The 22,486-nt window shown below is 46.6% G+C and overlaps 1 protein-coding gene across 1 annotated transcript in view; it reads left to right on the forward strand.

Annotated features, from left to right (window-relative positions):
• Positions 1-22,486, forward strand: part of LOC117524084 (dynein heavy chain 7, axonemal-like) — a 289,259-nt gene that overhangs the window by 12,683 nt on the left and 254,090 nt on the right. Inside the window, 4 exon segments of the mRNA XM_034185816.1 lie at positions 4,449-4,568; positions 10,699-10,879; positions 11,010-11,168; positions 15,319-15,591. Coding sequence (XP_034041707.1) covers positions 4,449-4,568; positions 10,699-10,879; positions 11,010-11,168; positions 15,319-15,591 — 733 coding nt within the window.

Below are 22,486 nucleotides of genomic sequence, written 5' to 3' on the forward strand. Positions count from 1 at the left end.
ATTTCATCATCCCCAAACATCCTTTCAATTGATGGGATAAGAAAAGTGTCCAAAATATCAACGTAAACTTGTGCATTTATTGATGATGTAATGACAGCCATCTCCCCAGTGCCTTTACCTGACATGCAGCCCCATATCATCAATGACTGTGGAAATTTACATGTTCTCTTCAGGCAATCATCTTTATAAATCTCATTGGAACGGCACCAAACAAAAGTTCCAGCATCATCACCTTGCCCAATGCAGATTCGAGATTCATCACTGAATATGACTTTCATCCAGTCATCCACAGTCCACAATTGCTTTTCCTTAGCCAATTGTAACCTTGTTTTTTTCTGTTTAGGTATTAATGATGGCTTTCGTTTAGCTTTTCTGTATGTAAATCCCATATCCTTTAGGCAGTTTCTTACAGTTCGGTCACAGACATTGACTCCAGTTTCCTCCCATTTGTTCCTCATTTGTTTTGTTGTGCATTTTCGATTTTTGAGACATATTGCTTTAAGTTTTCTGTCTTGACACTTTGATGTCTTCCTTGGTCTACCAGTATGTTTGCCTTTAACAACCTTCCCATGTTGTTTGTATTTGGTCCAGCGTTTAGACACAGCTGACTGTGAACAACCATCTTTTGCAACATTGCGTGATGATTTACCCTCTTTTAAGAGTTTGATAATCCTCTCCTTTGTTTCAATTGATATCTCTCATGTTGGAGCCATGATTCATGTCAGTCCACTTGGTGCAACAGCTCTCCAAGGTGTGATCACTCCTTTTTAGATGCAGACTAACGAGCAGATCTGATTTGATGCAGGTGTTAGTTTTGGGGATGAAAATTTACAGGGTGATTCCATAATTGTTTCCTCAGAATTGAGTGATTCCATATTTTTTTCCCTCTGCTTGGTCTAAAAAAGTAACCGTTACTGACTACCACAATTTTTTTTCCTGATTTCTTACAGTGTTTCTTAAAGCCAGAAAGTTGCCATTTGAAATGACTTTAGTTTTGTGTCATATCTGTGATCTGCTTTTTTTCTACAAAATTAAACAACTGAATGAACATCCTCCGAGGCCAGTGATTCCATAATTTTTGCCAGGGGTTGTAATAGCCCAATTTCATAGCCTTAAGAGTGTGCATATCATGAATGCTTGGTCTTGTGGATTTGTCCACCATTCGGAAGATTCAGACGGCTTTCAGTGGCTTTTCAGTCGTGTGACTATCCAAGAAATTGTGGACGAGCTGGGCATGTCACAACATGTCCTGTGAGGCTTTATCACAGAGGTGCTGTTGCTGCACCATCAGCTTCGTGCCGATGAATTTCGCCGCCGCTCTTTTCATGGCAAAATCTTCTGTCACAGTGGAATGTGCCGAAAAAGTGCTGATGTCCACCTCTTCCACAATTTCTCGGATAATCACATGACGGTCCCACATCACCACAGCGTTCACTTTGGAAATGATCTGGTCATTTCAGCATGTTGATGGCCGCCCAGAGCATGGCTCGCTCTCCACCGTTGTGCGGCCGTCTTTAAACCGGTTGTACCTCTCCTTAATCTGTGTGATGCCCAGAGGATCATCACCGAAAGCCGTCTGAATAATCCAAATGGTTTCCACCTGGCTGTCGCCCAGTTTCTGGGTTCAAGGTTGGCTCATGCAAGCACAAGTGATTCAAATCCATCAGGTTTTTGAACAAAATAAAAAGGTCGGATACTTTTCTAACAGACCTCATATATAAGTACATATGCACATATATAAACATGATTGGGATTGAAAAAGAGATAGGAGCATCTTATTTACAATATGTGAAGTGTAATTTAGATGTGATAAGGTGACATTAGTGCAGGGATTTGTAAACGAGGTGTTATTGCACATGATTTGTGGACATATTAATATTTCACATGATTTGTGGTCATATTATTGCATGTGGTTATTTCACAGTGTTATTGTACAGTCTGACAGCAGCAGGGAGGAACGACCTGCGGTATCGTTCCTTCTTGCACTGAGGGTGCCTCAGCTTGTCACTGAATGAGCTGTTCAGCTCCACTACAGTCCGGTGCAGAGGGTGAGAGGAGTTGTCCATGATGGATTTGAACTTGGCTAACACCATCCTCTCAGCCACCTCCTCTAGAGAGTCCAGAGGATCCAGGATCACTCACCACAGTGCGGAGGTGAGACAGGACGAGCCGTTCCATGGTCTTCATGAGGTGGGAGGTCAAGGCAACTGGTTTGTAGTGGGCCGGTTCCGTGGGGTGCGGTGTTTTGGGAACCAGGACCACACAGGAGTTCTTCCACAGGGTGGGGTGTATGCATAAGAGAAGAGAATCAACCTTCTGACAAGAAGGGTAATACCCCATCACACATACGCCGATTGAGGCTGAATTGTGTTGGAATGACACATCCGGCCACAATCGGGAAATATTGAGGTGCGGTCTTAAGACCAGTGGATGGCAGTCTGTGAGCTTCTCCATATTTGGTCCCATTTTCTCAGCTGTGTTGAGTGTGTTGCATATGTTCAAAACTGGCGCCATCGAGATGTGACGCACATCTGATGGCGGTCTGTATGCAGTTTTTGCGTCATCTGATCACAGTCTGCATATTCTGACGGCATCAAAACAGCATCTGAAACGATCTTATCGTGGTTGATTGAGCTCTGAGATTGAACGGTCACAGCAAAGCCTGCCGGCTTGTTGTGCCACGCATGTCCACCTCCATTGGACCCTGGCCAGGGAGGGCAAAAGAAATGTTGATATGTAATCACATATATGTGGCACACATTCATCATATACAGTGGGTGTGAACAGCACACAATGAAACTGAAAGTACCGTGTGCTGCTGCATCTCCCCATGGTCTCATGCGCAGTAATGTGTCATAACACACATCAGGCATGGAGCTGAACGGATCTCACTGTTATGGTTCTGACCCGAAAACCAGGCTTGGACCCCAAAGCAGGGAGACTGAATGAAAATACAATAGGATTTATTGTACCAGGAAGGTGTCACATAACTAATGCTGCACAAATAGTGAGTACAGTTTTGGAGGTTGACAGAGTTGCGGTTGCGGTGAAATCAGGTGGTCGCAGCCCACATAGAACTGGAGTACAGGTGGCAGTTCTAGATGAGGAGCTGAGTCGTCCATGGTCCAGTAACCATGCAAAAATTAAATCCCATGTAATAATCCAATTGACATCACCATGTACAGACTTGCGTTGTGCTCCTGAAGGAAGCAAAAAAGAAATTAAAGTTCGCTGCAAAGAGTGCATCTGACGCATGGTGTGATGGTTGCAAACTTTGTCCAGTGGCACGCGTGCATGTGTACCCCGCACACACGCGTGCTTTCACACTTGCACGTGATCATTCCGCTGTGTGCATGTGTGTGTTCATAACTGCTGCATGAGCCACTAAGGGTGCATGTGGGGTGCACATGCGCGCATGCCACTGAACACCTTTCCTGAAGGTTTGCTGGCAGTGGGCCAAGCAGTCACACCATGCGTCAGATGCAGATTTGACACATATGGCATGAGTCCGGCCCATACATTGGTTGTACTCCAGTGTCCATTACCGGCAGGGACTGTGCACAGGAAGGAACACAGTGCTCCATCCCACTCTGGTCCCGTGTTTGCCATCCAGATGTTTGGACATTAGCCAGTCTTCAGTGCCTTTTATGGTCCTCTGACGACAGACCGTGTCATCTACCTGTTATCCACATACGCTTTGGATGCCAGTGTGCAGGTGTGGACAAGGTAATCTGGATGAATTCTGACAAGACTGACCATGCCTCTTTCCCTCCCGACTGTCCGATTATGGCAATTTTTGCCGTTTTGGCCTGGTTCCTGCACATTCTTGCTATGTGTGACGGAGGCTTAACAAAGACTACAAAAGCCCCCTATCTTTTCATGTTTCTTGTCTCTCGTAAAGTCTCTAATAGAGTGTCTCTCCCCCCCTCCCCCCACCAAAAAATTGTCTTTTTTTGTGCTCAGAATGAGCAGCATGTAAATATGTTTATATAAAAAGCTTTTAAAATACCGGGCACAGTTACAGCGTGATCAGTGAATTTCATGCAGTAATGAACCCATTCACTCAGTTATGGGCCTTTCACACCGCAAGCGTTGAGTGCATTAGACGCATCGCGGATCGCTCCAAAAAGCATTATTTTCAATAAGACGCTTTGTAGGATGATGGGAGACTCATTCTACTGCTGTTTTTTAACCTTTTTTTGTGGTTCGACAAATGCAAAGCCAAGATGCCATTTGCGTAGCTTTTTTGGGCTTTGGAAAAAGCCAGAGTGTGATGTAGAAATCTCCGCCTCCATTGCCGCGTCCGATGCGACGCTTCTGACGCATTGGGAGGCGTTGTCTGTCATATCCGACGCATTCAATGTGAAAGGCCCATAACTCCTATGCAGATGTTTTTCTATCGTCATAGGTTTGTCATTCTCTCACCTTCATGCATCATATACTTGCAGGCAGCTGCATCTGGTAGATGTAGAGGAGTTCCATAACAGGGACAAGTCCATGGAGCTTCATGTATTTCAGCAAATTATCACAAGACACATCGATAATGCCATAAACATCCTTCTCAATCAGTGAGTACAAAATATCGCAACACCCACATGCATGTAAGTAGCAGTAATAATTAAACTGATAGTAACTGTAAACTTGATGTCAATCTGTAATAAATGAATGTACACTCAATAACCACTTTATTAGGTACACCTTTATACGAGGGCTGTCAATAAAGTAACGGTCCTTTTTATTTTTTTGAAAAACTATATGGATTTCATTCATATGTTTTTACGTCAGACATGCTTGAACCCTTGTGCGCATGCGTGAGTTTTTCCACGCCTGTCGGTGACGTCATTCGCCTGTGAGGACTCCTTGTGGGAGGAGTCGTCCAGCCCCTCGTCGGAATTCCTTTGTCTGAGAAGTTGCTGAGAGACTGGCGCGTTGTTTGATCAAAATTTTTTTAAACCTGTGAGACACATTGAAGTGGACACGGTTCGAAAAATTAAGCTGGTTTTCAGTGAAAATTTTAACGGCTGATGAGAGATTTTGAGGTGAGACAGTCGCTTTAAGGACTTTTCACGGTGCGAGACGTCGCGCAGCGCTCTCAGGCGGCGTCATCAGCCTGTTCAAGCTGAAAACCTCCACATTTCAGGCTCTATTGATCCAGGACGTCGTGAGAGAACAGAGAAGTTTCAGAAGAAGTCGGTTTCAGCATTTTATCCGGATATTCCACTGTTAAAGGAGATTTTTTTAATGAAAGACGTGCGGACGGGTCCGCGCGTCGGGACGCAGCCGCCGCGACGCAGCCGCCGCGACGCAGCCGCCGCGACGCTCCGCCACAGGAAAAACACCTCTGTTGAAAGCCTTAAGGACAAGTTGGAACATGTCCTGCCTGTTAAACAATTTCTCATATACTCACTCCACTGAAAGCCATCAAAAGCCGCCTGGATTTTACAAATGGTTATCAACACGGAGGTGTTTTTCCTGTGCCGCTGCACCGCGCCGGCTGCGTCCCGATGCGCGGATCCGTCCGCACGTCTTTCATTAAAAAAATCTCCTTTAACAGTGGAATATCCGGATAAAATGCTGAAACCGACTTCTTCTGAAACTTCTCTGTTCTCTCACGACGTCCTGGATCAATAGAGCCTGAAATGTGGAGGTTTTCAGCTTGAACAGGCTGATGACGCCGCATGAGAGCGCTGCGCGACGTCTCGCACCGTGAAAAGTCCTTAAAGCGACAGAATCACCTCAAAATCTCTCATCAGCCGTTAAAATTTTCACTGAAAACCAGGTTAATTTTTCGAACCGTGTCCACTTTGATGTGTCTCACAGGTTTAGAAAAAATTTTGATCAAACAACGCGCCAGTCTGTCAGCAACTTCTCAGACAAAGGAATTCCGACGAGGGCTGAACGACTCCTCCCACAAGGAGTGCTCACAGGCGAATGACGTCACCTACAGGCGTGGAAAAACTCACGCATGCGCACGAGGGTTCAAGCATGTCTGACGTAAAAACATATGAATGAAATCCATATAGTTTTTGAAAAAAATAAAAAGGACCGTTACTTTATTGACAGCCCTCGTATATATATATAATCATCTTCAACCGCTTATCTGGGTTCGGGTCGTGGGACAACATCTAGTCCACCTAGTCCTAGGTCTTCACCGGGGTCTCCTCCCAGATGGAACACCTGCCTAGGGAGGCGTGTAGGGGTCATCCTTACCACATGCCCGAACCACCTCAGCTGGCTCCTTTCAACTCGAGGGAGTAGCAGCTCTACTCCTAGCTCCCCACGGATGGCTGTTGCCTCACAGCAAGAAGGCCATGTGGGATCGATTCCAATCTGTTACCTTTCTCTGTGCAGTTTGCATGTTCTCCCCATGGTTGCATGGGCTCCCTCCAAGTCCTCTGGCTTCCTCCCACATCCAAAGACATGCAGTTTCTGCAAATTGGAAACTTCCATAGGTGTGTGTGCAGGTGTGAATGTGTTTGTTTATCTATATGTGACCCTGCGACGGACTGGCGTCCTGTTCAGGGTGTACCCCGCCTCATGCCCTATGACTGCAGGGATAGCCTCTAGCCCCCCAACCCAATCTTGGATAAGCAATTGAAAATGAGTGTGTGTGTGGTTCTATTTATTTACTTTTTTCTTTACCTTTGTACATAGATGGCTCTTTTGCACTGAATGGCACTGCATGCAATTTCATTATATTTTTTGTACAATGACAAAGATTCTGATTGTGGTCCATATTGACATGACAGCATCACACATTCGCCCATTCAATCAGTCTGCCCATTCTCCTCTGAAGCCCTCTGACATCAGCAAGACATTTTTGTCCATATAATTGCCACTCACTGGATATCTTCTCTTTTTCGGATCATTCTCTGTGCATGAAAATCGCAGTAGGGCTGGGCGATATGACCTAAAATTCATATTGCGGTATAAATTTCATCCCTTCACGGTAACTGTATATATCGTGACATAAACGTAAGTGTAAAAATTATAATGGATGTGTTTCTGAATGGGTTATATAGTCCCTTAGCAAAGCTAAATTGATAAAAATAAATGAATAAATAAAAAACAACAACTAAAAAACAAAGATAATTTTGAGAACATTTATTGTGCAGATCTTAAAACTACAGCTACAGTTTGCCAGAAGGTACATCTAAGATGCAAGCCTAGATTTGATCTTTTGGTGAAAGAATTAAGTACATGTATTTATTGTTGGGTCAGTGGCTGAAGTTTCATCTCTTGAACACCAGATGGCACGTCCGCTCCAAATATATGAACCATTTTCAGGACGGAGGCATTTCCTCATTTCCAAAACACAAGAAACCATCAAAAAATAAATAAAAGTACTTAATTTACTCATATTTGAAGTCAGTCTGGGTAAATCGTCATTGCTGGCTGATTTTGTCTTTCTCCTCTCAGTTAAAAAATTCTTACGTTATTTAGATGCTTTCTCAAATGTTTGATTCAGGTCCCGATAGAACATTCATCTCCTCCCGGAGCATCTGCTGAAATAAATAACGGCTTTGTAAACATTGCACGTTGCTGTGTTTGCTTTGCGGTGTTCAGCGGACATGTCAGCGGCAGAACTCCTCAATGCTTGGCTGCTAACTGCGGAAGAGACTGCTCGAATGTCTCAGTGAGGGACATTCACCTCAGTTCATAACCCCCCCCCCCCCCCCCCCACACACACACACACTCTGCAGCAGACAGAACAGCAGAGCAGCACTTGTGGTTCACAGACATTTCACAGTCTTTTCCTGGATCGGAAACTCTGCAGTTTATATTGGAAATTTCTGATCCGTGAGTTACGTTGGTATTGGAAGCCATATTGGATCGGCTCGGCCCATGACGTCATCAACAAGCGTGATCGCGATTGGTCAGTTGAGTGCAAATCTCTACCGTAGGCTAAATTTATATCATTTATACTGTCTACCGCATATATCACGCACCCCTAATCAGCAGTTTCTGAAATATCCAGACCAGCCCAGCTGATGCCAACAACCATGCTACGTTCAAAGTTACTTTAATCCACTTTCTTCCCCATTCTGTTTGAACTACAGCAAGTTGTCTTCACCACATCTAGATACCTAAATGCAATGAGTTGCTGCCATGTGATTGACTGATAAGCTATTTGTGTAAACAAACAATTGAACAGGTGTACCTAATGCTGCATTTACACATAGGCAATACACGTTATGAATGTAATTTTTTCCGTCGTTTGTGGCACATTCTTAATGTGACTTAACGCATCTGAATAGGTTTCTTAACAGTGCGTGTAGGTGCGTGATATTTGTGGAGCATGTTTTTGGCTGTCAAAAAATCTTCCACCAATGTCACGCACCACCCTCATTTCGTCTCATGTTGTGGAATTTGCAACTGAGCGTGTTGATGTGTATTGATAAGTAGTGATCCTTAATAGAGCGTGACAGCATTCATAGTGGTTCCTGTGATGGTTCTTGGAGCCCATATTGTCACGTGCTGATACGAATTGACAGTCAAGTTTTGACACGAATTGTAACGCAGCGTCACATTTCACTGTGCGCCACTATGAATCACTTCTCTCAAGTGCACACAATTAAACCCTGCTGCACCGCAAGAAGGACAGTGATGCCACGTCGGCTAAGTCTCATTCCAGTGCTCCTCAGCACTCTCCTGCAGGTGTTCCACCTGCTGTTGTGCCTGATGTTCGGGAGAACGAGTCTGAACCAGAGGAGAGCCGTGTGCAGCCAGACAGCTGGCTCTCTCTGTCTCCTCCTCCTCCTTTCTGCGCCACTCCATGGCACAGAGCCCAACTAAGCATGCAGTAACAAAGTTCTTCTGCGGTGGATTCATCTGGATTTTGAGGAACAATGTGGAGCGAACTGTTCAGCAGCTGACGGTAGGATGAATATGGAGGATGTGTGGAGACAATTCGCCTGATTCACGTGACAGAACGTAACGATCTGTTGTTACGCACAACAGCGCACAACATTGTTGTTGACCGTGTGTAATGATTCCTGATAATTCGCCAGAGATATGTGCCATTAATCATAATGCATGGTAACAGGTTGCAACAGTCCCTGAGGACTCCTGATGCCTCTGCTCTGAATTCGTGATCAGCGGCCAAGAATGTATACTTCATGGCATTCGTGACTTGTTGTCGGTATGTGTAAACGCACCATAATAAAGTGGCCAATGAGTATATTTTGAAGAAAGTTTAAATATATTTTCAGTCAAAAGGAACATGAGTCATTAATTTTCAATTCACCCAGTTTGAGTTCTCGTATTGGGCTGAAGGTTTTTATTTTGGGGCGGGGCGGGGGTGAGTCCTAGTTTTGAGTTTTAATTTGGCTGGTTTTGTTACAGAGACCTGGGAAGCCCTTATGAGACCATGCTCATTTTGAAAACAAAAGTCATGTCATTATGACATAAACATGTTCGGAGGCCAGAATGTGTAGTGTGAGTAAAGGCCAGTGGGGGGGTGGGGGGTGGGGTGGGGATCTGGGCACGGTACAAGGCAGCAGGGCCTTGTTAGGGAAAGTCGGACATAGGTCCTGAATGCCCGTATCTACAACTCCCCTTGGACGGAACGCCAATCTTTCACATGTTCTTACAAGTTATTTCCCCAGCCAAGGCTAGTACCATTTACAGCTGGGTGGATTGAGGCAATACAGATTAAGTGTCTTGTACAAGGCCACAGATGGACAGCAAAAGTGGGATTCGGACCCAGATATACCTATTGGCAGGCCAGCTCCTCACCACAAGGTGTTCTCTTTCTCTATATTTCCATACTTTGTGCAAAATCCATCACCATCTGTCTTACCACATTCCACTCCTTTATACCATATGTACCTATGACCTCATCATCTCTGGTCCCTTCTCATACAGGCCCATTGACATTTACGGCAATCTGCATCTGAAGTAACTCACTCCAGACATATTGTTTCTTCTCCATCTCACACCACACTTTTGAGGCATAGCCACTGATTATATTCAACAACACCCCTTCAGTTTCCATCTTCACACTCATCACTTTGTCATTCAGAATTGCTCCAAGAACCTTTCTCCTCTCATCCACACCGTGATTGAACAGGTCGAGCCCACGTGTGTTTCTCCTGTCTTTCCCTTCCACTTGGTGGGTTGTACATACACTATATCTATCTATAGATACAGTGTATGTACAACTATACACTATATCTATAGATAGATATAGTGTATACTATATCTATCTATAGATATAGTGTATGTATGATGAAGCATGATGAAGAGGAGAAAGGTATATCTTTCTCCTCTTCATCATGTCAGTAAACTCTCTCTCTTAACCAGTCATACTGCCAACATTCAAAGTCTTTGCTCTGACTTCCACCCTTCTAACTTTCCTTATCTCCTGCTGCCACTAAACGTGCCTCTTCACCTCATTTACCCAACAATACCACAATGTCCGCTGGTACCCAACTGGATAACAGTACCAGTGACAGTCTTTGTTCATCCAGGCCTTGACTGATCCAGTTTGGAAATTGGATTTGTGATCTACATGTTTAATTTAGAAAAATGTTCTGCAGGATGCCTTTCTTCATGCAGCTCTTCTCATTTTTTCCGGCCTTTTGAGCAGCACTCAAAATACACTGGCTTGTACACCCCATGTAGCTAAGTTGAAAATAGAATTTAACATGGTAACCATATAGTATTGTGACTCATAATCTTTTCTGCATGCAACAGGTGGGTTCCAGAGGTGACAAATATTTGTTTTTCTGGAATCAAACGTAAGGTGGTGCCCGTTGAAAATATCACAAAACTGCAGTCTTTCTTGAACTGTTTGGCTGGACTGATGACACACCAGCTGCAGGGCCTAGCAATAGACTCCATGCAAGACTATACACAGCTAATTTCCAAAGAACAGGTAAGAGAATATTTACACCAAATGTCAGGCTAATGTACAGTATTTGCATATGTATGGACAATGAAAATACCATTATAGTGAACTCTGTATTTGTTTGTCACCACTTTAGCAATCAGTGGGTGCCTACAAGCACCCAGGATTTGTGTTACATCTCATCCTGGAAGATGGTGAGATCAAGATTAAGCCTGACTTCAAAATGGTTGAGGAAGCCCTTCTTAATGTCTGTGACTCCATGCTGAAGTGCGTCAGTGTGGTGCCACGTGTAGACACTAAGGTCTTCCCTGATTTGGTAAGAAAGCCTAAGTATTGCAGTCATTAACCTCATTAGCAATATGTCTATAGTGCATGGCAACACATGGGATGGTCCTGTTTTTGGTCCTATGGGACCAACTCTTTGTCTTATAATGATCAAAATAATTTGTAGTCATTTCATCTGATTTGAACCAAACTTGATGAAATGAGTGAGAGTTGAGAAAAATTGCTAAAAAGGCAAGGTCACGGGCCAAGATCAAATGTTTGGCACAGTGCCTTCACATAGTGGACATTTAGAATGGTGTAGATGCCTGTGGTTACTATTATTCATTAATATGATGTCATGCAGTTCTTTTATACTTGTCAAATAACATTTGCGCTTGGATGACCTTGAAAGGTCTTACTCATTTAGAATGCCTGTTTTGAGGTATGTGTTAAAAATGTGCCTTCACTTGCTGTTACACACTAATATTAAGTCATAATCACCTTTCTTTGACATTGGGAGACATTGTTAAACTGAAAGTCACTGTTTAACTCTTGAAGAAATACTTGGTCAAGTCTGAAAGCATGTGCTGGGGCCAGGCATCAACAGATCCGTTATGCTACAGAACTGTAGTAGTTCCTGAGTGGCAACCTCCCAGGACAAAAACTAATCCATCTCCACCTTTAAGAAGTAGCCATCTATCAGCCACAGGAAGGTGAAAAATGTTTGTCCCCTTGGCCTTTTCCATGCACCTATGTGCTGAATCATACCCAGAGAAATGTGCCACATGGCCGTAATGTTGTAGGTCACATTTACTCACAATACATGTGATGCTTCTTATCTGAATCTCCCCCAGTAGATGTTCATTTGATTCAAAATTCTGCAGAGATCCCAGCATTGTCTGTGAAGCCAAGGTCTGTCAACCTTCCTCACAGACAAAGGCATCTTATCCAGTGTTGTCCACAACCCTGCCTGACACCCAGTCCATGCAAGCATTGAACGGTGTAGGAGCCAGATAATATCCCTGTTGAACACCAGAAGTCACTGGGGAAAGTCAGAGACTCTGCCCCTACTCAAAATACAAGTGTATTGGATGGATATGATGTCCAACAACTTGGTGGGGATTCTACAATTTTCCTGGATTTCCCAGAGAACAGCTTTCTAAACTGAACCAAAATCTTTGCAAAATTAACAGAGCCATATATTGTGGTATCACTGAATCACAAACAATTTTAGCATTTGACACACACATAAAGCCTTGGTCAGACCAAATAATGAATAATGATCTGTTTCCTGCAATTCTATCAGAAAAACATCATATACGTGGCTCATTATTCGACTAATCACTGAAATTTCTGACAAAAACATATGCGGCTCATTATTCATGGCTTTATTATTCAGTCTGACCAGGGCTTAAGGTGTGGGTGTTGCACTCTGAATGTCCCTTCCACTGTTAGGAGTACAACAGTTGAAATAGTCCCTACAGAAAAAAAATTCGAATTCGCAATGTGGTATTTTATCTTTTATATGTATTACATGTTATATAACAGCTGAGTGGATCCTTGTCATTTCATTGGTGCTTTGTATGTCACGTAACATGGATTATTCGTCCCATTTGTGTTGTGTTGTATTTAGTGTGCAATTATGGTTCCATTTACTCTACAAATTTGGTTCTATATGTTTTGTACCATTGCATGCTGCGAACCCCGTCCACACACTAGTGGGGGCATCGTTTAGCTAAACATGGCGGAGTTTGTTTTGCTGATGGATGATGATTTGATCAAGCTAATTGCGAATTCTTGTAACACACACAAAAAACATCCACTACGCCATAAGCCGTCTTGATGCATGAAAAGCTGTTAGGATGAAAACCTGTACAAATTTCTGATGCTATTTTTTGCTGGACTGAGGACGTACACAAAGTCTTTTTTGTTTGTTTGTTTGTTTATTTTGGAGGTATCACGGACTACATCTGTTTTTCAAGTTGACTGAGAACAATTTTGGACTCCTATTTAAAGTTCGTGTTGGACTGTTGATGTCAAAGCATCAATGATGAACACCAAAATGAAGTCCCTTTTCAGTTGTTTATAAAATAATATAATATCAAATGACAAGGATCTATTTTAGCCATTATATAAAGCAAATAATGAATGTTTTTACATTCTTTCAATGGACCGAATATTTCATGAGGTGAAAGTTGGAACTTACCATTCAACTCTGCTTCACCTCGTTGAATGGAACATTCCATCTTTCACCTCATGGAATATTTGTACCATTGAACAAAACATTCATTATTTATATATGAGTAAATAATTCATATTTTGATCTGTGACAATATGGAAATGTGCTCATCAGTGTTGTGTATTCCAGTACACTGTGGGCACTCTAAGGCTTGGAACACACTGTCATTCCAAGTTATTGTGCGTTACTATTATTTTTGCATTGTGGGTCGATAGCAGCATTAAACTTGGTCCGTGGGCAGGGGGTCGGGGTTCGACTGAACTGCCCACTTCAAGCGAGCTGTGAGCTTTTCATCCGCGGTTTTCTGCAGCAGCTACGACTCGTCCTCACCTCTTAAAGCGCGGTGACAACAGCACACCTGCACTGAGCTTTATGAAGACATTTTTATGCTTTTTTTCTCCTTTATTTAGAATTCTGAGCTGAGCCGCTCCGTATCTGCTTGTTATAAACAGCTGATCCTCGACGACGCGTCAACAACTAACACTATTTTCCACTCAAATGCACCTAAACTCTCTTTCTGAGGACCACATGATGTGAAAGTGCACTAAAACTTTCTTACCTGTAAATCTGCTCATGTTTTCTGCATAAATAAATGTTATCCATTCTTTGTGCTCAAACGCCAAAGCAGGGGCGAATCCAGATGGAATAGGGGCGTGGGGCAAGGATGTGCCCCCCCACAACACCCTAGATTAAAGGTTCAGTTTTGAAGCCTTTTTTTTTTTACTACAACTACTAATACTACTTATAATAATAATAATTTTGACAAGTAAAATGTTTAGAGAGAATTTAAATGTTAGAAAAATGTTAGAAAGAATTTAATACTTACATTTATAAACAATGTAGGTTAGAAATTGCAAGTTTTACTGTTACAGTGCTGTCAACAGTTAAATATGAGGTCAAGAAAGAGGTCTTTATTTTACTTTTTATAAAACAAGTATTTATTTTCATTGAAGTCAAGAAAGGGTGAGTTTTGGCAAAACAAGTATCATTGTCATGTTGAGGTGGCAGAGGGTTGTTGTCGGCAGCTGGGGAAAGTAGCTAAAAAAGTAACTAGTAATCTAACTTAGTTACTTTTACAATTGAGTAATCAGTAAAGTAACTAAGTTACTTTTTCAAGGAGTAATCAGTAATCAGTAATTGGATTACTTTTTCAAAGTAACTGTGGCAACACTGGTTGCCTTTGTGGTGTATCACTGCACAAGCTGTCCACATTAGTTGTCTTTGATTTTATTCCACACTCTTATCTCCTGTGGCTGTTTTACACAGTGCAATTCAGTTTGGGTTTCAGGTGTGCGTGTGTGTGTACAGGCTTGAAAGCACCTTGTGTTGAATGGTTTAATATATAAACTTAAAACTATAAATGGCTCCATTAGTACATGAAGACTCACCATCATCTTTGTCCTTTTAGATTATTTTTATAATCCAGATTCTGATTCACAGAGCTACGTGTGGGTTGGAGCAGTCATATAGAGGAGAAAGTGACTTCTTTAACCTGAACAGCAGACATGTGACTTTTTCTTTCACTGAAATAATTTTAAAAAGTTCTTTGTATAGTCAGAGTATTTTTTCTCAGTAATCGAAAATCCAGTAAAAGGTATTATTTATTTAATGTTGCTGGTGTGATGTCAAAATTCCAGTCTGTACATCATTTTTCTGTGTATTGGTGGTCGGTAACAGACGCTTCTGGGACATGATCCTGTCGTTCATACTGCCTGCTTGCAAGACAGGCTTCGAAATGAAAATCAACATGCAACGTAGCCGTAATGCGTAATGCTGTGTTTCAGGCCAAGATTTCAAATGTTCATTTCTTGTAAGCATGTTATTAAAGGCTGAGTTTTAAATTTTAAAATAATTGTATTCAATCATTGAATCAGACTATACTTTTAGTAATGTACACAAAAAAAAAGATGGGGGAAAAATGACTTTTTAACTTGGGTCTTTGCCTTTCTTCATGTGATGCCAGTCAAGTGGGGAGTCAGGTAGCACCCTGAAGCCTATCATCCTGCCAGAGATCCTGCAGCTTCAGCAGGAAGAGATACGCAGGGTTATCTGGAATGAGTCCATCAAGACTAAGGATTACATCCATCAGTACAATAAATATGCCGCACTAGTGTCGGGACGTGCAGAGGAAGATGTTGAGCAGTTCCTCCATAAGCAGCATTCATTCCAGGAACTCATGCGAGAAGTGACACACTACAAGGATCTTGCTGACCAGATCAACAACACAGCATGCAAGGTATTCATTAAATATATGTTTGATGGAGTTGACCAGAAATACTAATTCAGGATTCATTCTTCACAGTCAGGAAAACAGTAAGCAGCTGTTGATATTTAGAAAGAGTTAAAATGAAAATTAGAAGTGTAAAGCAAAAACCTGGAAATCTAAATTATTTTTAGTCTACCTAAATTGATCTCTTAATCGATTATGTCCTATATACTGTGAAGACATGACAATGATTATTCTGCAGTTATTCACTCAGAATTGATGTGCAGAATTTCATGTTCAGACAGTGTCCATTTAATTAATTTTATGTTTGTGTGTTTCATCATTGAATTACAGTGCTCTACCTCAACTCCATAAGTAGTTGGACAATGACAGTTTTTATAATTTGGCCTCTGTACATCATCACAATGTTAAATTTGTAGAGACATTCACTTATCTTAGTTGTGACATTCATACTTCAGGGTCCTCAGCATTTGCTATCGAATGATACCTGAGAATAGCTTCTTGAGGTGTTTGCCAATGCCAAAACGTCTGCAGGTGTACAAAGGTCGAAGTCTTTAAGGTCTTGACATATGGTTGAGACTTGGACCTCAGGTGACAACTAAATGTCTTTGATACTCTGTCTCTTTGGAGGATCCTTAGATACCACTGCAATCATTACGGGTGTTTACCATCCAGGACCCAAGGCAGTCCCATGGTGTCAAAGGACCTATACTTTGACAGCCCTCGTATGTATATATATATATATATATATACTTTTTTGCAAAAACGATATGGATTTGAATCACGTGTGATTGCATCAGCCAAGCTTGAACCTTCGTGCGCATACGTGAGTTTTTTTACGCCTGTCGGTTGCGTCATTCGCCTGTGAGCAGGCTTTGAGTGAGCAGTGGTCCAGCCCTCTCGTCGGATTTTTTTTGCGAATAAATGTCTGAATGATTTGGAGCTTTGCTGCATCAAATCTTTCCAGAAACTGTGAGAGACCTCAGAGAGAGAGAGAGAGATTTTATGGGCATTACACAGATTAAGGAGTGCTCCAGCTGGTTTAAAGACCGCCCACAGCTGCTGAGAGCGCGGTGCACTCCGAGTGCCGATCGACAGGCTCAAACCCCGCTGAAACAACCAGATCATTTCCAACGTGAAGGCTTTGTTGATCTGGGACATCGTCTGACTTTCACAAAAAAGGTAGAAGGCGTGGACATCAGCACTTTTTCGGCACATTCTACTGTTACAGGAGTTTTTTTCATGGAAAGAGAAGCGGAGGATTGCACCACCGTGCCGCTCATGGCGCGGGACAAAAGCACCTCAGTGTTGGTCTCACAGGACGGCTTTCAGGTGGCTTTCAGACGGCTTCCGGTTGCTTTTCAGTCGTGTGAGTATCCGAGAAATTGTGCATGAGCTGGACATGCCCCAACATGTCCTGTGAGGCTTCATCACGGCGTTGCTTTGCGCCATGTGGCTGCACCGTGACTCGCGGAGTTCCTCCGCTCCTCCTTCCATGACAAAAACTCCTGTAACAGTGGAATGTGCCGTTCATTTCTAAACTGGACTGTTGTGTGGGCCGCTGAAGAGGAGGTACTGCTGGCCCACCACCACCAGAGGGCGCCCTGCCTGGAGTGCGGGCTCCAGGCACCAGAGGGCGCTGCCGCCGACGAGAGCAGCCAGGGTGACAGCTGTCACCCATTACTGGACACAGCTGACTGCACTCAGCACGGAGGTATATCAGCAGGACAGCGTCTCCACCTCAGTGCCGAGATATCGCCTTGAGTTTAAGGTAATCACCTCTGCAGCATATTCTGTGTTTTTGACAATACTTGATAAACCTTTCAGGACAGCGGACTATTGGAGACCAAGTGTTTGGATAAGTACTCCCCTTTCCTGCTTCAGTGTAACAAGAGGTGGAGGCGGCTTCGCCCCTCTCCATCTACTGGGTGCGGTCGCATCCCTACCTGTGTGTTTGTGCTCTTTTCCGCCAGCAGTACCGGATCCGACGAGCGAAGGCAGTGGCCACCTGGGAATTCGGGACTTGGTGGTTCCAGTACTTCTGGGTTTCGGTGGCAGAGGAGATCTGGGTGGTTCCGGTTCGACTAGGACGGACGTCTCCTACCTTCGGGCCTGCCCACACGACACCAGCAGATTTCGGCTTACACCTCCAAATTGTTAATTGTTGTATTAGTTGTGCTCATCTCACAACAGTAAAACTTGTTCTTTACCTTTCTCCATTGTCCGTTCATTGCGCCCCCTGTTGTGGGTCCGTGTACCTACACTTTCACAACAGGATATCTCGGCCAGCGTCATGGACCCCGAGGGGCGTCAACCGGCTGTTGAACGGCCAATGGAAGAACAAGGCGCGTCGGCGGCTTCGGGAGGGGTAATCGGTGAGTTGCAGCGGATCCTCACCGCTTTCACCTCTCGGATCGATTTAATGACCGAGCAGCACGTTCTCCTAAACCGCAGGGTGGAGGCTCTCGCCGCACAAGTGGAGGCGCGCCCTCCGGGCGCCGCTGCGGCTCTCCCTCCCGAGGACCCTGCGCGTGAAAGTGACGTTCCACTGGTCGTTCAACGGTCCCTTCCTCCGTCCCCAGAAGCATACATAAGCCCTCCAGAACCGTACGGAGGCTGTGTGGAGACATGCGCGGATTTTCTGATGCAGTGTTCGCTCGTCTTCGCACAGCGTCCCGTGATGTACGCGACTGATGCCAGCAAAGTAGCTTATGTAATAAATCTGCTTCGCGGGGAGGCACGCGCTTGGGCTACAGCGCTCTGGGAGCAGAACTCACGGCTCCTTCATACATACGATGGGTTTGTACGGGAGCTCAGAACGGTGTTCGACCATCCCAACAGAGGAGAGTCCGCTTCAACCGCGCTACTGTCAATGAGACAGGGGCGTCGGAGCGCAGCTGCCTATGCAGTCGCCTTCCGCATCGCGGCGGCGAGATCCGGCTGGAATAGCACTGCCCTCCGCGCCGCCTTTGTAAACGGACTGTCACTGGTCCTAAAAGAGCACCTGGTGGCGAAGGACGAACCGCGGGACTTAGATGGGCTCATCGATCTGGTCATACGACTCGACAACCGGTTAGAAGAACGCCGTCGGGAACGAGGCGAAGGGCGTGGCCAGGCACACGTCGTCCCTCTCCCTTCCGGTTCCGATCGAGCTCCGCCCTCCCCACGCTCCTCTGTTCCTGCGCTCCGTGCGCCTACGGCTCCCCCTGCTGACGAAGCTATGGACACGAGCAGGGCAACATTTAGGGCACCTGGAGCACAAAGGAGGCGGGCCCACGGAGCTTGTTTTGTTTGTGGCTCGATTGAGCATCTGGCAAACGACTGCCCCGAGCGGTTAAACTCCAACGCCCACCCCTAGAGACTGGGCCAGGGGTGGGCCAAAACATTCACGTGGGACACACCCACATTGCTACACGACTCCCAGTCACGATCCTGTTTGAGGATTCAACCCTGAAGGCCCCAGCACTGGTGGACAGGGGCTCTGAGGGAAATCTGCTAGACAGTAGATGGGCCAGGGAGATAGGGCTCCCTCTGGTGGCTCTTACCTCGCCTGTGCAGGTTCGGGCACTAGATGGCTCCCTACTCCCACCAATCACGCATAAGACACCTCCAGTAACTCTGGTGGTGTCAGGTAACCACCGGGAGGTGATCGAGTTCTTTGTGACTCAGGCCACCTCCCGTGTGGTTTTGGGTTTTCCCTGGATGCTAAAACACAATCCCCGGATCGATTGGCCGTCCGGGGTAGTGGTTCAGTGGAGCGAAACCTGCCATCGGGAGTGTCTAGGTTCCTCGGTTCCTCCCGGCTCCCAAGCTAAGGAGGAGGTCCGAGTCCCGCCCAATCTGAAGGCAGTGCCGGCGGAGTACCATGACCTCGCTGACGTGTTCAGCAAGGATCTGGCTCTCACGCTTCCTCCCCACCGCCCGTATGATTGTGCCATTGATTTGGTTCCAGGCAGTGAGTTCCCGTCCAGTAGGCTGTACAACCTCTCACGGCCGGAGCGTGAATCAATGGAGACCTACATCCGGGACTCATTAGCTGCCGGGTTGATCCGGAATTCCACCTCTCCGATGGGTGCTGGTTTCTTTTTTGTGGGTAAAAAAGATGGCGGACTTCGTCCATGCATTGATTACAGGGGGTTGAACGAAATCACGGTTCGCAATCGATACCCGTTGCCCTTGTTGGATTCGGTGTTCACCCCCTTGCATGGAGCCAAAATCTTCACCAAGCTTGATCTTAGGAATGCGTATCATTTGGTTCGGATCCGGAAGGGAGACGAATGGAAAACGGCATTTAACACCCCGTTGGGCCATTTTGAGTACCTGGTCATGCCGTTCGGTCTCACTAATGCTCCCGCGACTTTCCAAGCGTTGGTAAACGATGTCTTGCGGGACTTCCTGCACCGGTTCGTCTTCGTGTATCTGGACGATATACTCATCTTTTCCCCGGATCCTGAGACTCATGTCCGGCATGTCCGTCAGGTCCTGCAGCGGTTGTTGGAGAACCGCCTGTTTGTGAAGGGCGAGAAGTGTGAATTCCACCGCACTTCTTTGTCCTTCCTGGGGTTTATCATCTCCTCTAACTCCGTCGCCCCTGATCCGGCCAAGGTTGCGGCGGTGAGAGATTGGCCCCAACCCACAAGCCGTAGGAAGCTGCAACAGTTCCTCGGCTTTGCTAATTTCTACAGGAGGTTCATTAAGGGCTACAGTCAGGTAGTTAGCCCCCTGACAGCCCTGACCTCACCAAAAGTCCCCTTCACCTGGTCGGATCGGTGCGAAGCCGCGTTCAAGGAGTTGAAACGGCGCTTTTCGTCTGCACCAGTTCTGGTGCAGCCCGATCCTAGCCGCCAGTTAGTGGTTGAAGTGGATGCCTTGGACTCAGGGATAGGAGCGGTGCTCTCCCAGAGCGGGAAGACCGATAAGGTCCTTCACCCGTGTGCCTATTTTTCCCGCAGGTTGACCCCCGCTGAACGGAACTATGACGTCGGCAATCGGGAACTCCTTGCTGTGAAAGAGGCCCTCGAAGAGTGGAGACATCTGTTGGAGGGAACAGCCGTGCCATTCACGGTTTTCACTGACCATCGGAACCTGGAGTACATCAGGACCGCCAAGCGGCTGAACCCCAGGCAAGCCCGCTGGTCACTGTTCTTTGGCCGTTTTGACTTCCGGATTACCTACCGTCCCGGGACCAAGAATCAACGATCGGATGCATTGTCCCGGGTGCACGAAGACGAAGTCAAAACGGAACCGTCGGATCCCCCGGATCCCATCATCCCGGAGTCCGCTATCGTGGCCGCCCTCACCTGGGACGTGGAGAAGACCGTCCGGGAGGCCCTGACCCGTGACCCGGACCCCGGAAACGGACCAAAGAACAGACTATACGTCCCACCAGAAGCTAGGGCTGCAGTCCTGGACTTCTGTCACGGTTCTAAGCTCTCCTGTCACCCTGGGGTGCGAAGGACCGTGACAGTTGTCCGGCAACGCTTCTGGTGGGCATCCCTGGAGGCCGACGTCCGGGACTACGTCCAGGCCTGTACCACCTGCGCCAGGGGCAAGGCCGACCACAGAAAGACCTCAGGGCAGCTACAGCCACTGCCCGTGCCTCATCGCCCCTGGTCCCACATCGGCCTGGACTTTGTCACGGGTCTCCCGCCGTCCCAGGGAAACACCGTCGTCTTCACGATAGTGGACCGTTTCTCCAAGGCGGCCCACTTCGTGGCCCTCCCGAAGCTCCCAACGGCCCAGGAGACAGCGGACCTCCTGGTCCACCACGTCGTCCGTCTGCATGGTTTACCATCAGACATCGTCTCCGATCGCGGCCCCCAGTTTACCTCACACGTTTGGAGGAGCTTCTGCCGGGAACTGGGGGCCTCGGTCAGCCTTTCGTCCGGGTACCACCCCCAGACCAACGGGCAAGCAGAGCGGGCCAACCAAGAATTGGAGCAGACACTACGCTGTGTGACAGCCGCGCACCCGACGGCCTGGAGTACCCACCTGGCCTGGATCGAGTACGCCCACAACAGCCAAGTGTCATCAGCCACCGGCCTCTCCCCGTTTGAGGTGTGCTTGGGGTATCAGCCCCCCTTGTTTCCGGTGGTCGAGGGAGAGGTCGGTGTGCCCTCGGTCCAGGCCCACCTACGGAAGTGCCGTCGGGTGTGGCGTGCTGCCCGCTCTGCTTTGTTGAAGGCCCGGACGAGGGCGAAGAAACATGCAGACCGGCGGCGGGCCCCGGCCCCCACGTATCGTCCTGGGCAGGAAGTGTGGTTGTCCACCAAGGACATTCCCCTTCAAGTGGACTCCCCCAAGCTCCAAGAACGATACATCGGTCCCTTCAAAGTCCTCAAAGTCATCAATCCCGCCGCAGTGAGGCTTCAGCTTCCGGCCTCACTGCGGATTCACCCAGTGTTTCATGTCTCCCGGATAAAACCCCATCACACCTCACCCCTCTGCACCCCGGGTCCGGCACCACCTCCTGCCCGGATCATCGACGGGGAACCGGCTTGGACCGTGCGCCGGCTCCTCGATGTCCGTCGAATGGGCCGGGGTTTTCAGTACCTGGTGGACTGGGAGGGGTACGGCCCCGAAGAACGCTCCTGGGTGAAGAAGGGCTTCATCCTGGACCCGGCCCTCCTGGCCGACTTCTACCGACGCCATCCGGACAAGCCCGGTCGTGCGCCAGGAGGCACCCGTTGAGGGGGGGGTCCTGTTGTGTGGGCCGCTGAAGAGGAGGTACTGCTGGCCCACCACCACCAGAGGGCGCCCTGCCTGGAGTGCGGGCTCCAGGCACCAGAGGGCGCTGCCGCCGACGAGAGCAGCCAGGGTGACAGCTGTCACCCATTACTGGACACAGCTGACTGCACTCAGCACGGAGGTATATCAGCAGGACAGCGTCTCCACCTCAGTGCCG

Source organism: Thalassophryne amazonica, chromosome 14, assembly GCF_902500255.1.
Source record: "Thalassophryne amazonica chromosome 14, fThaAma1.1, whole genome shotgun sequence".
NCBI classification, from domain to species: Eukaryota; Metazoa; Chordata; class Actinopteri; order Batrachoidiformes; family Batrachoididae; genus Thalassophryne; species Thalassophryne amazonica.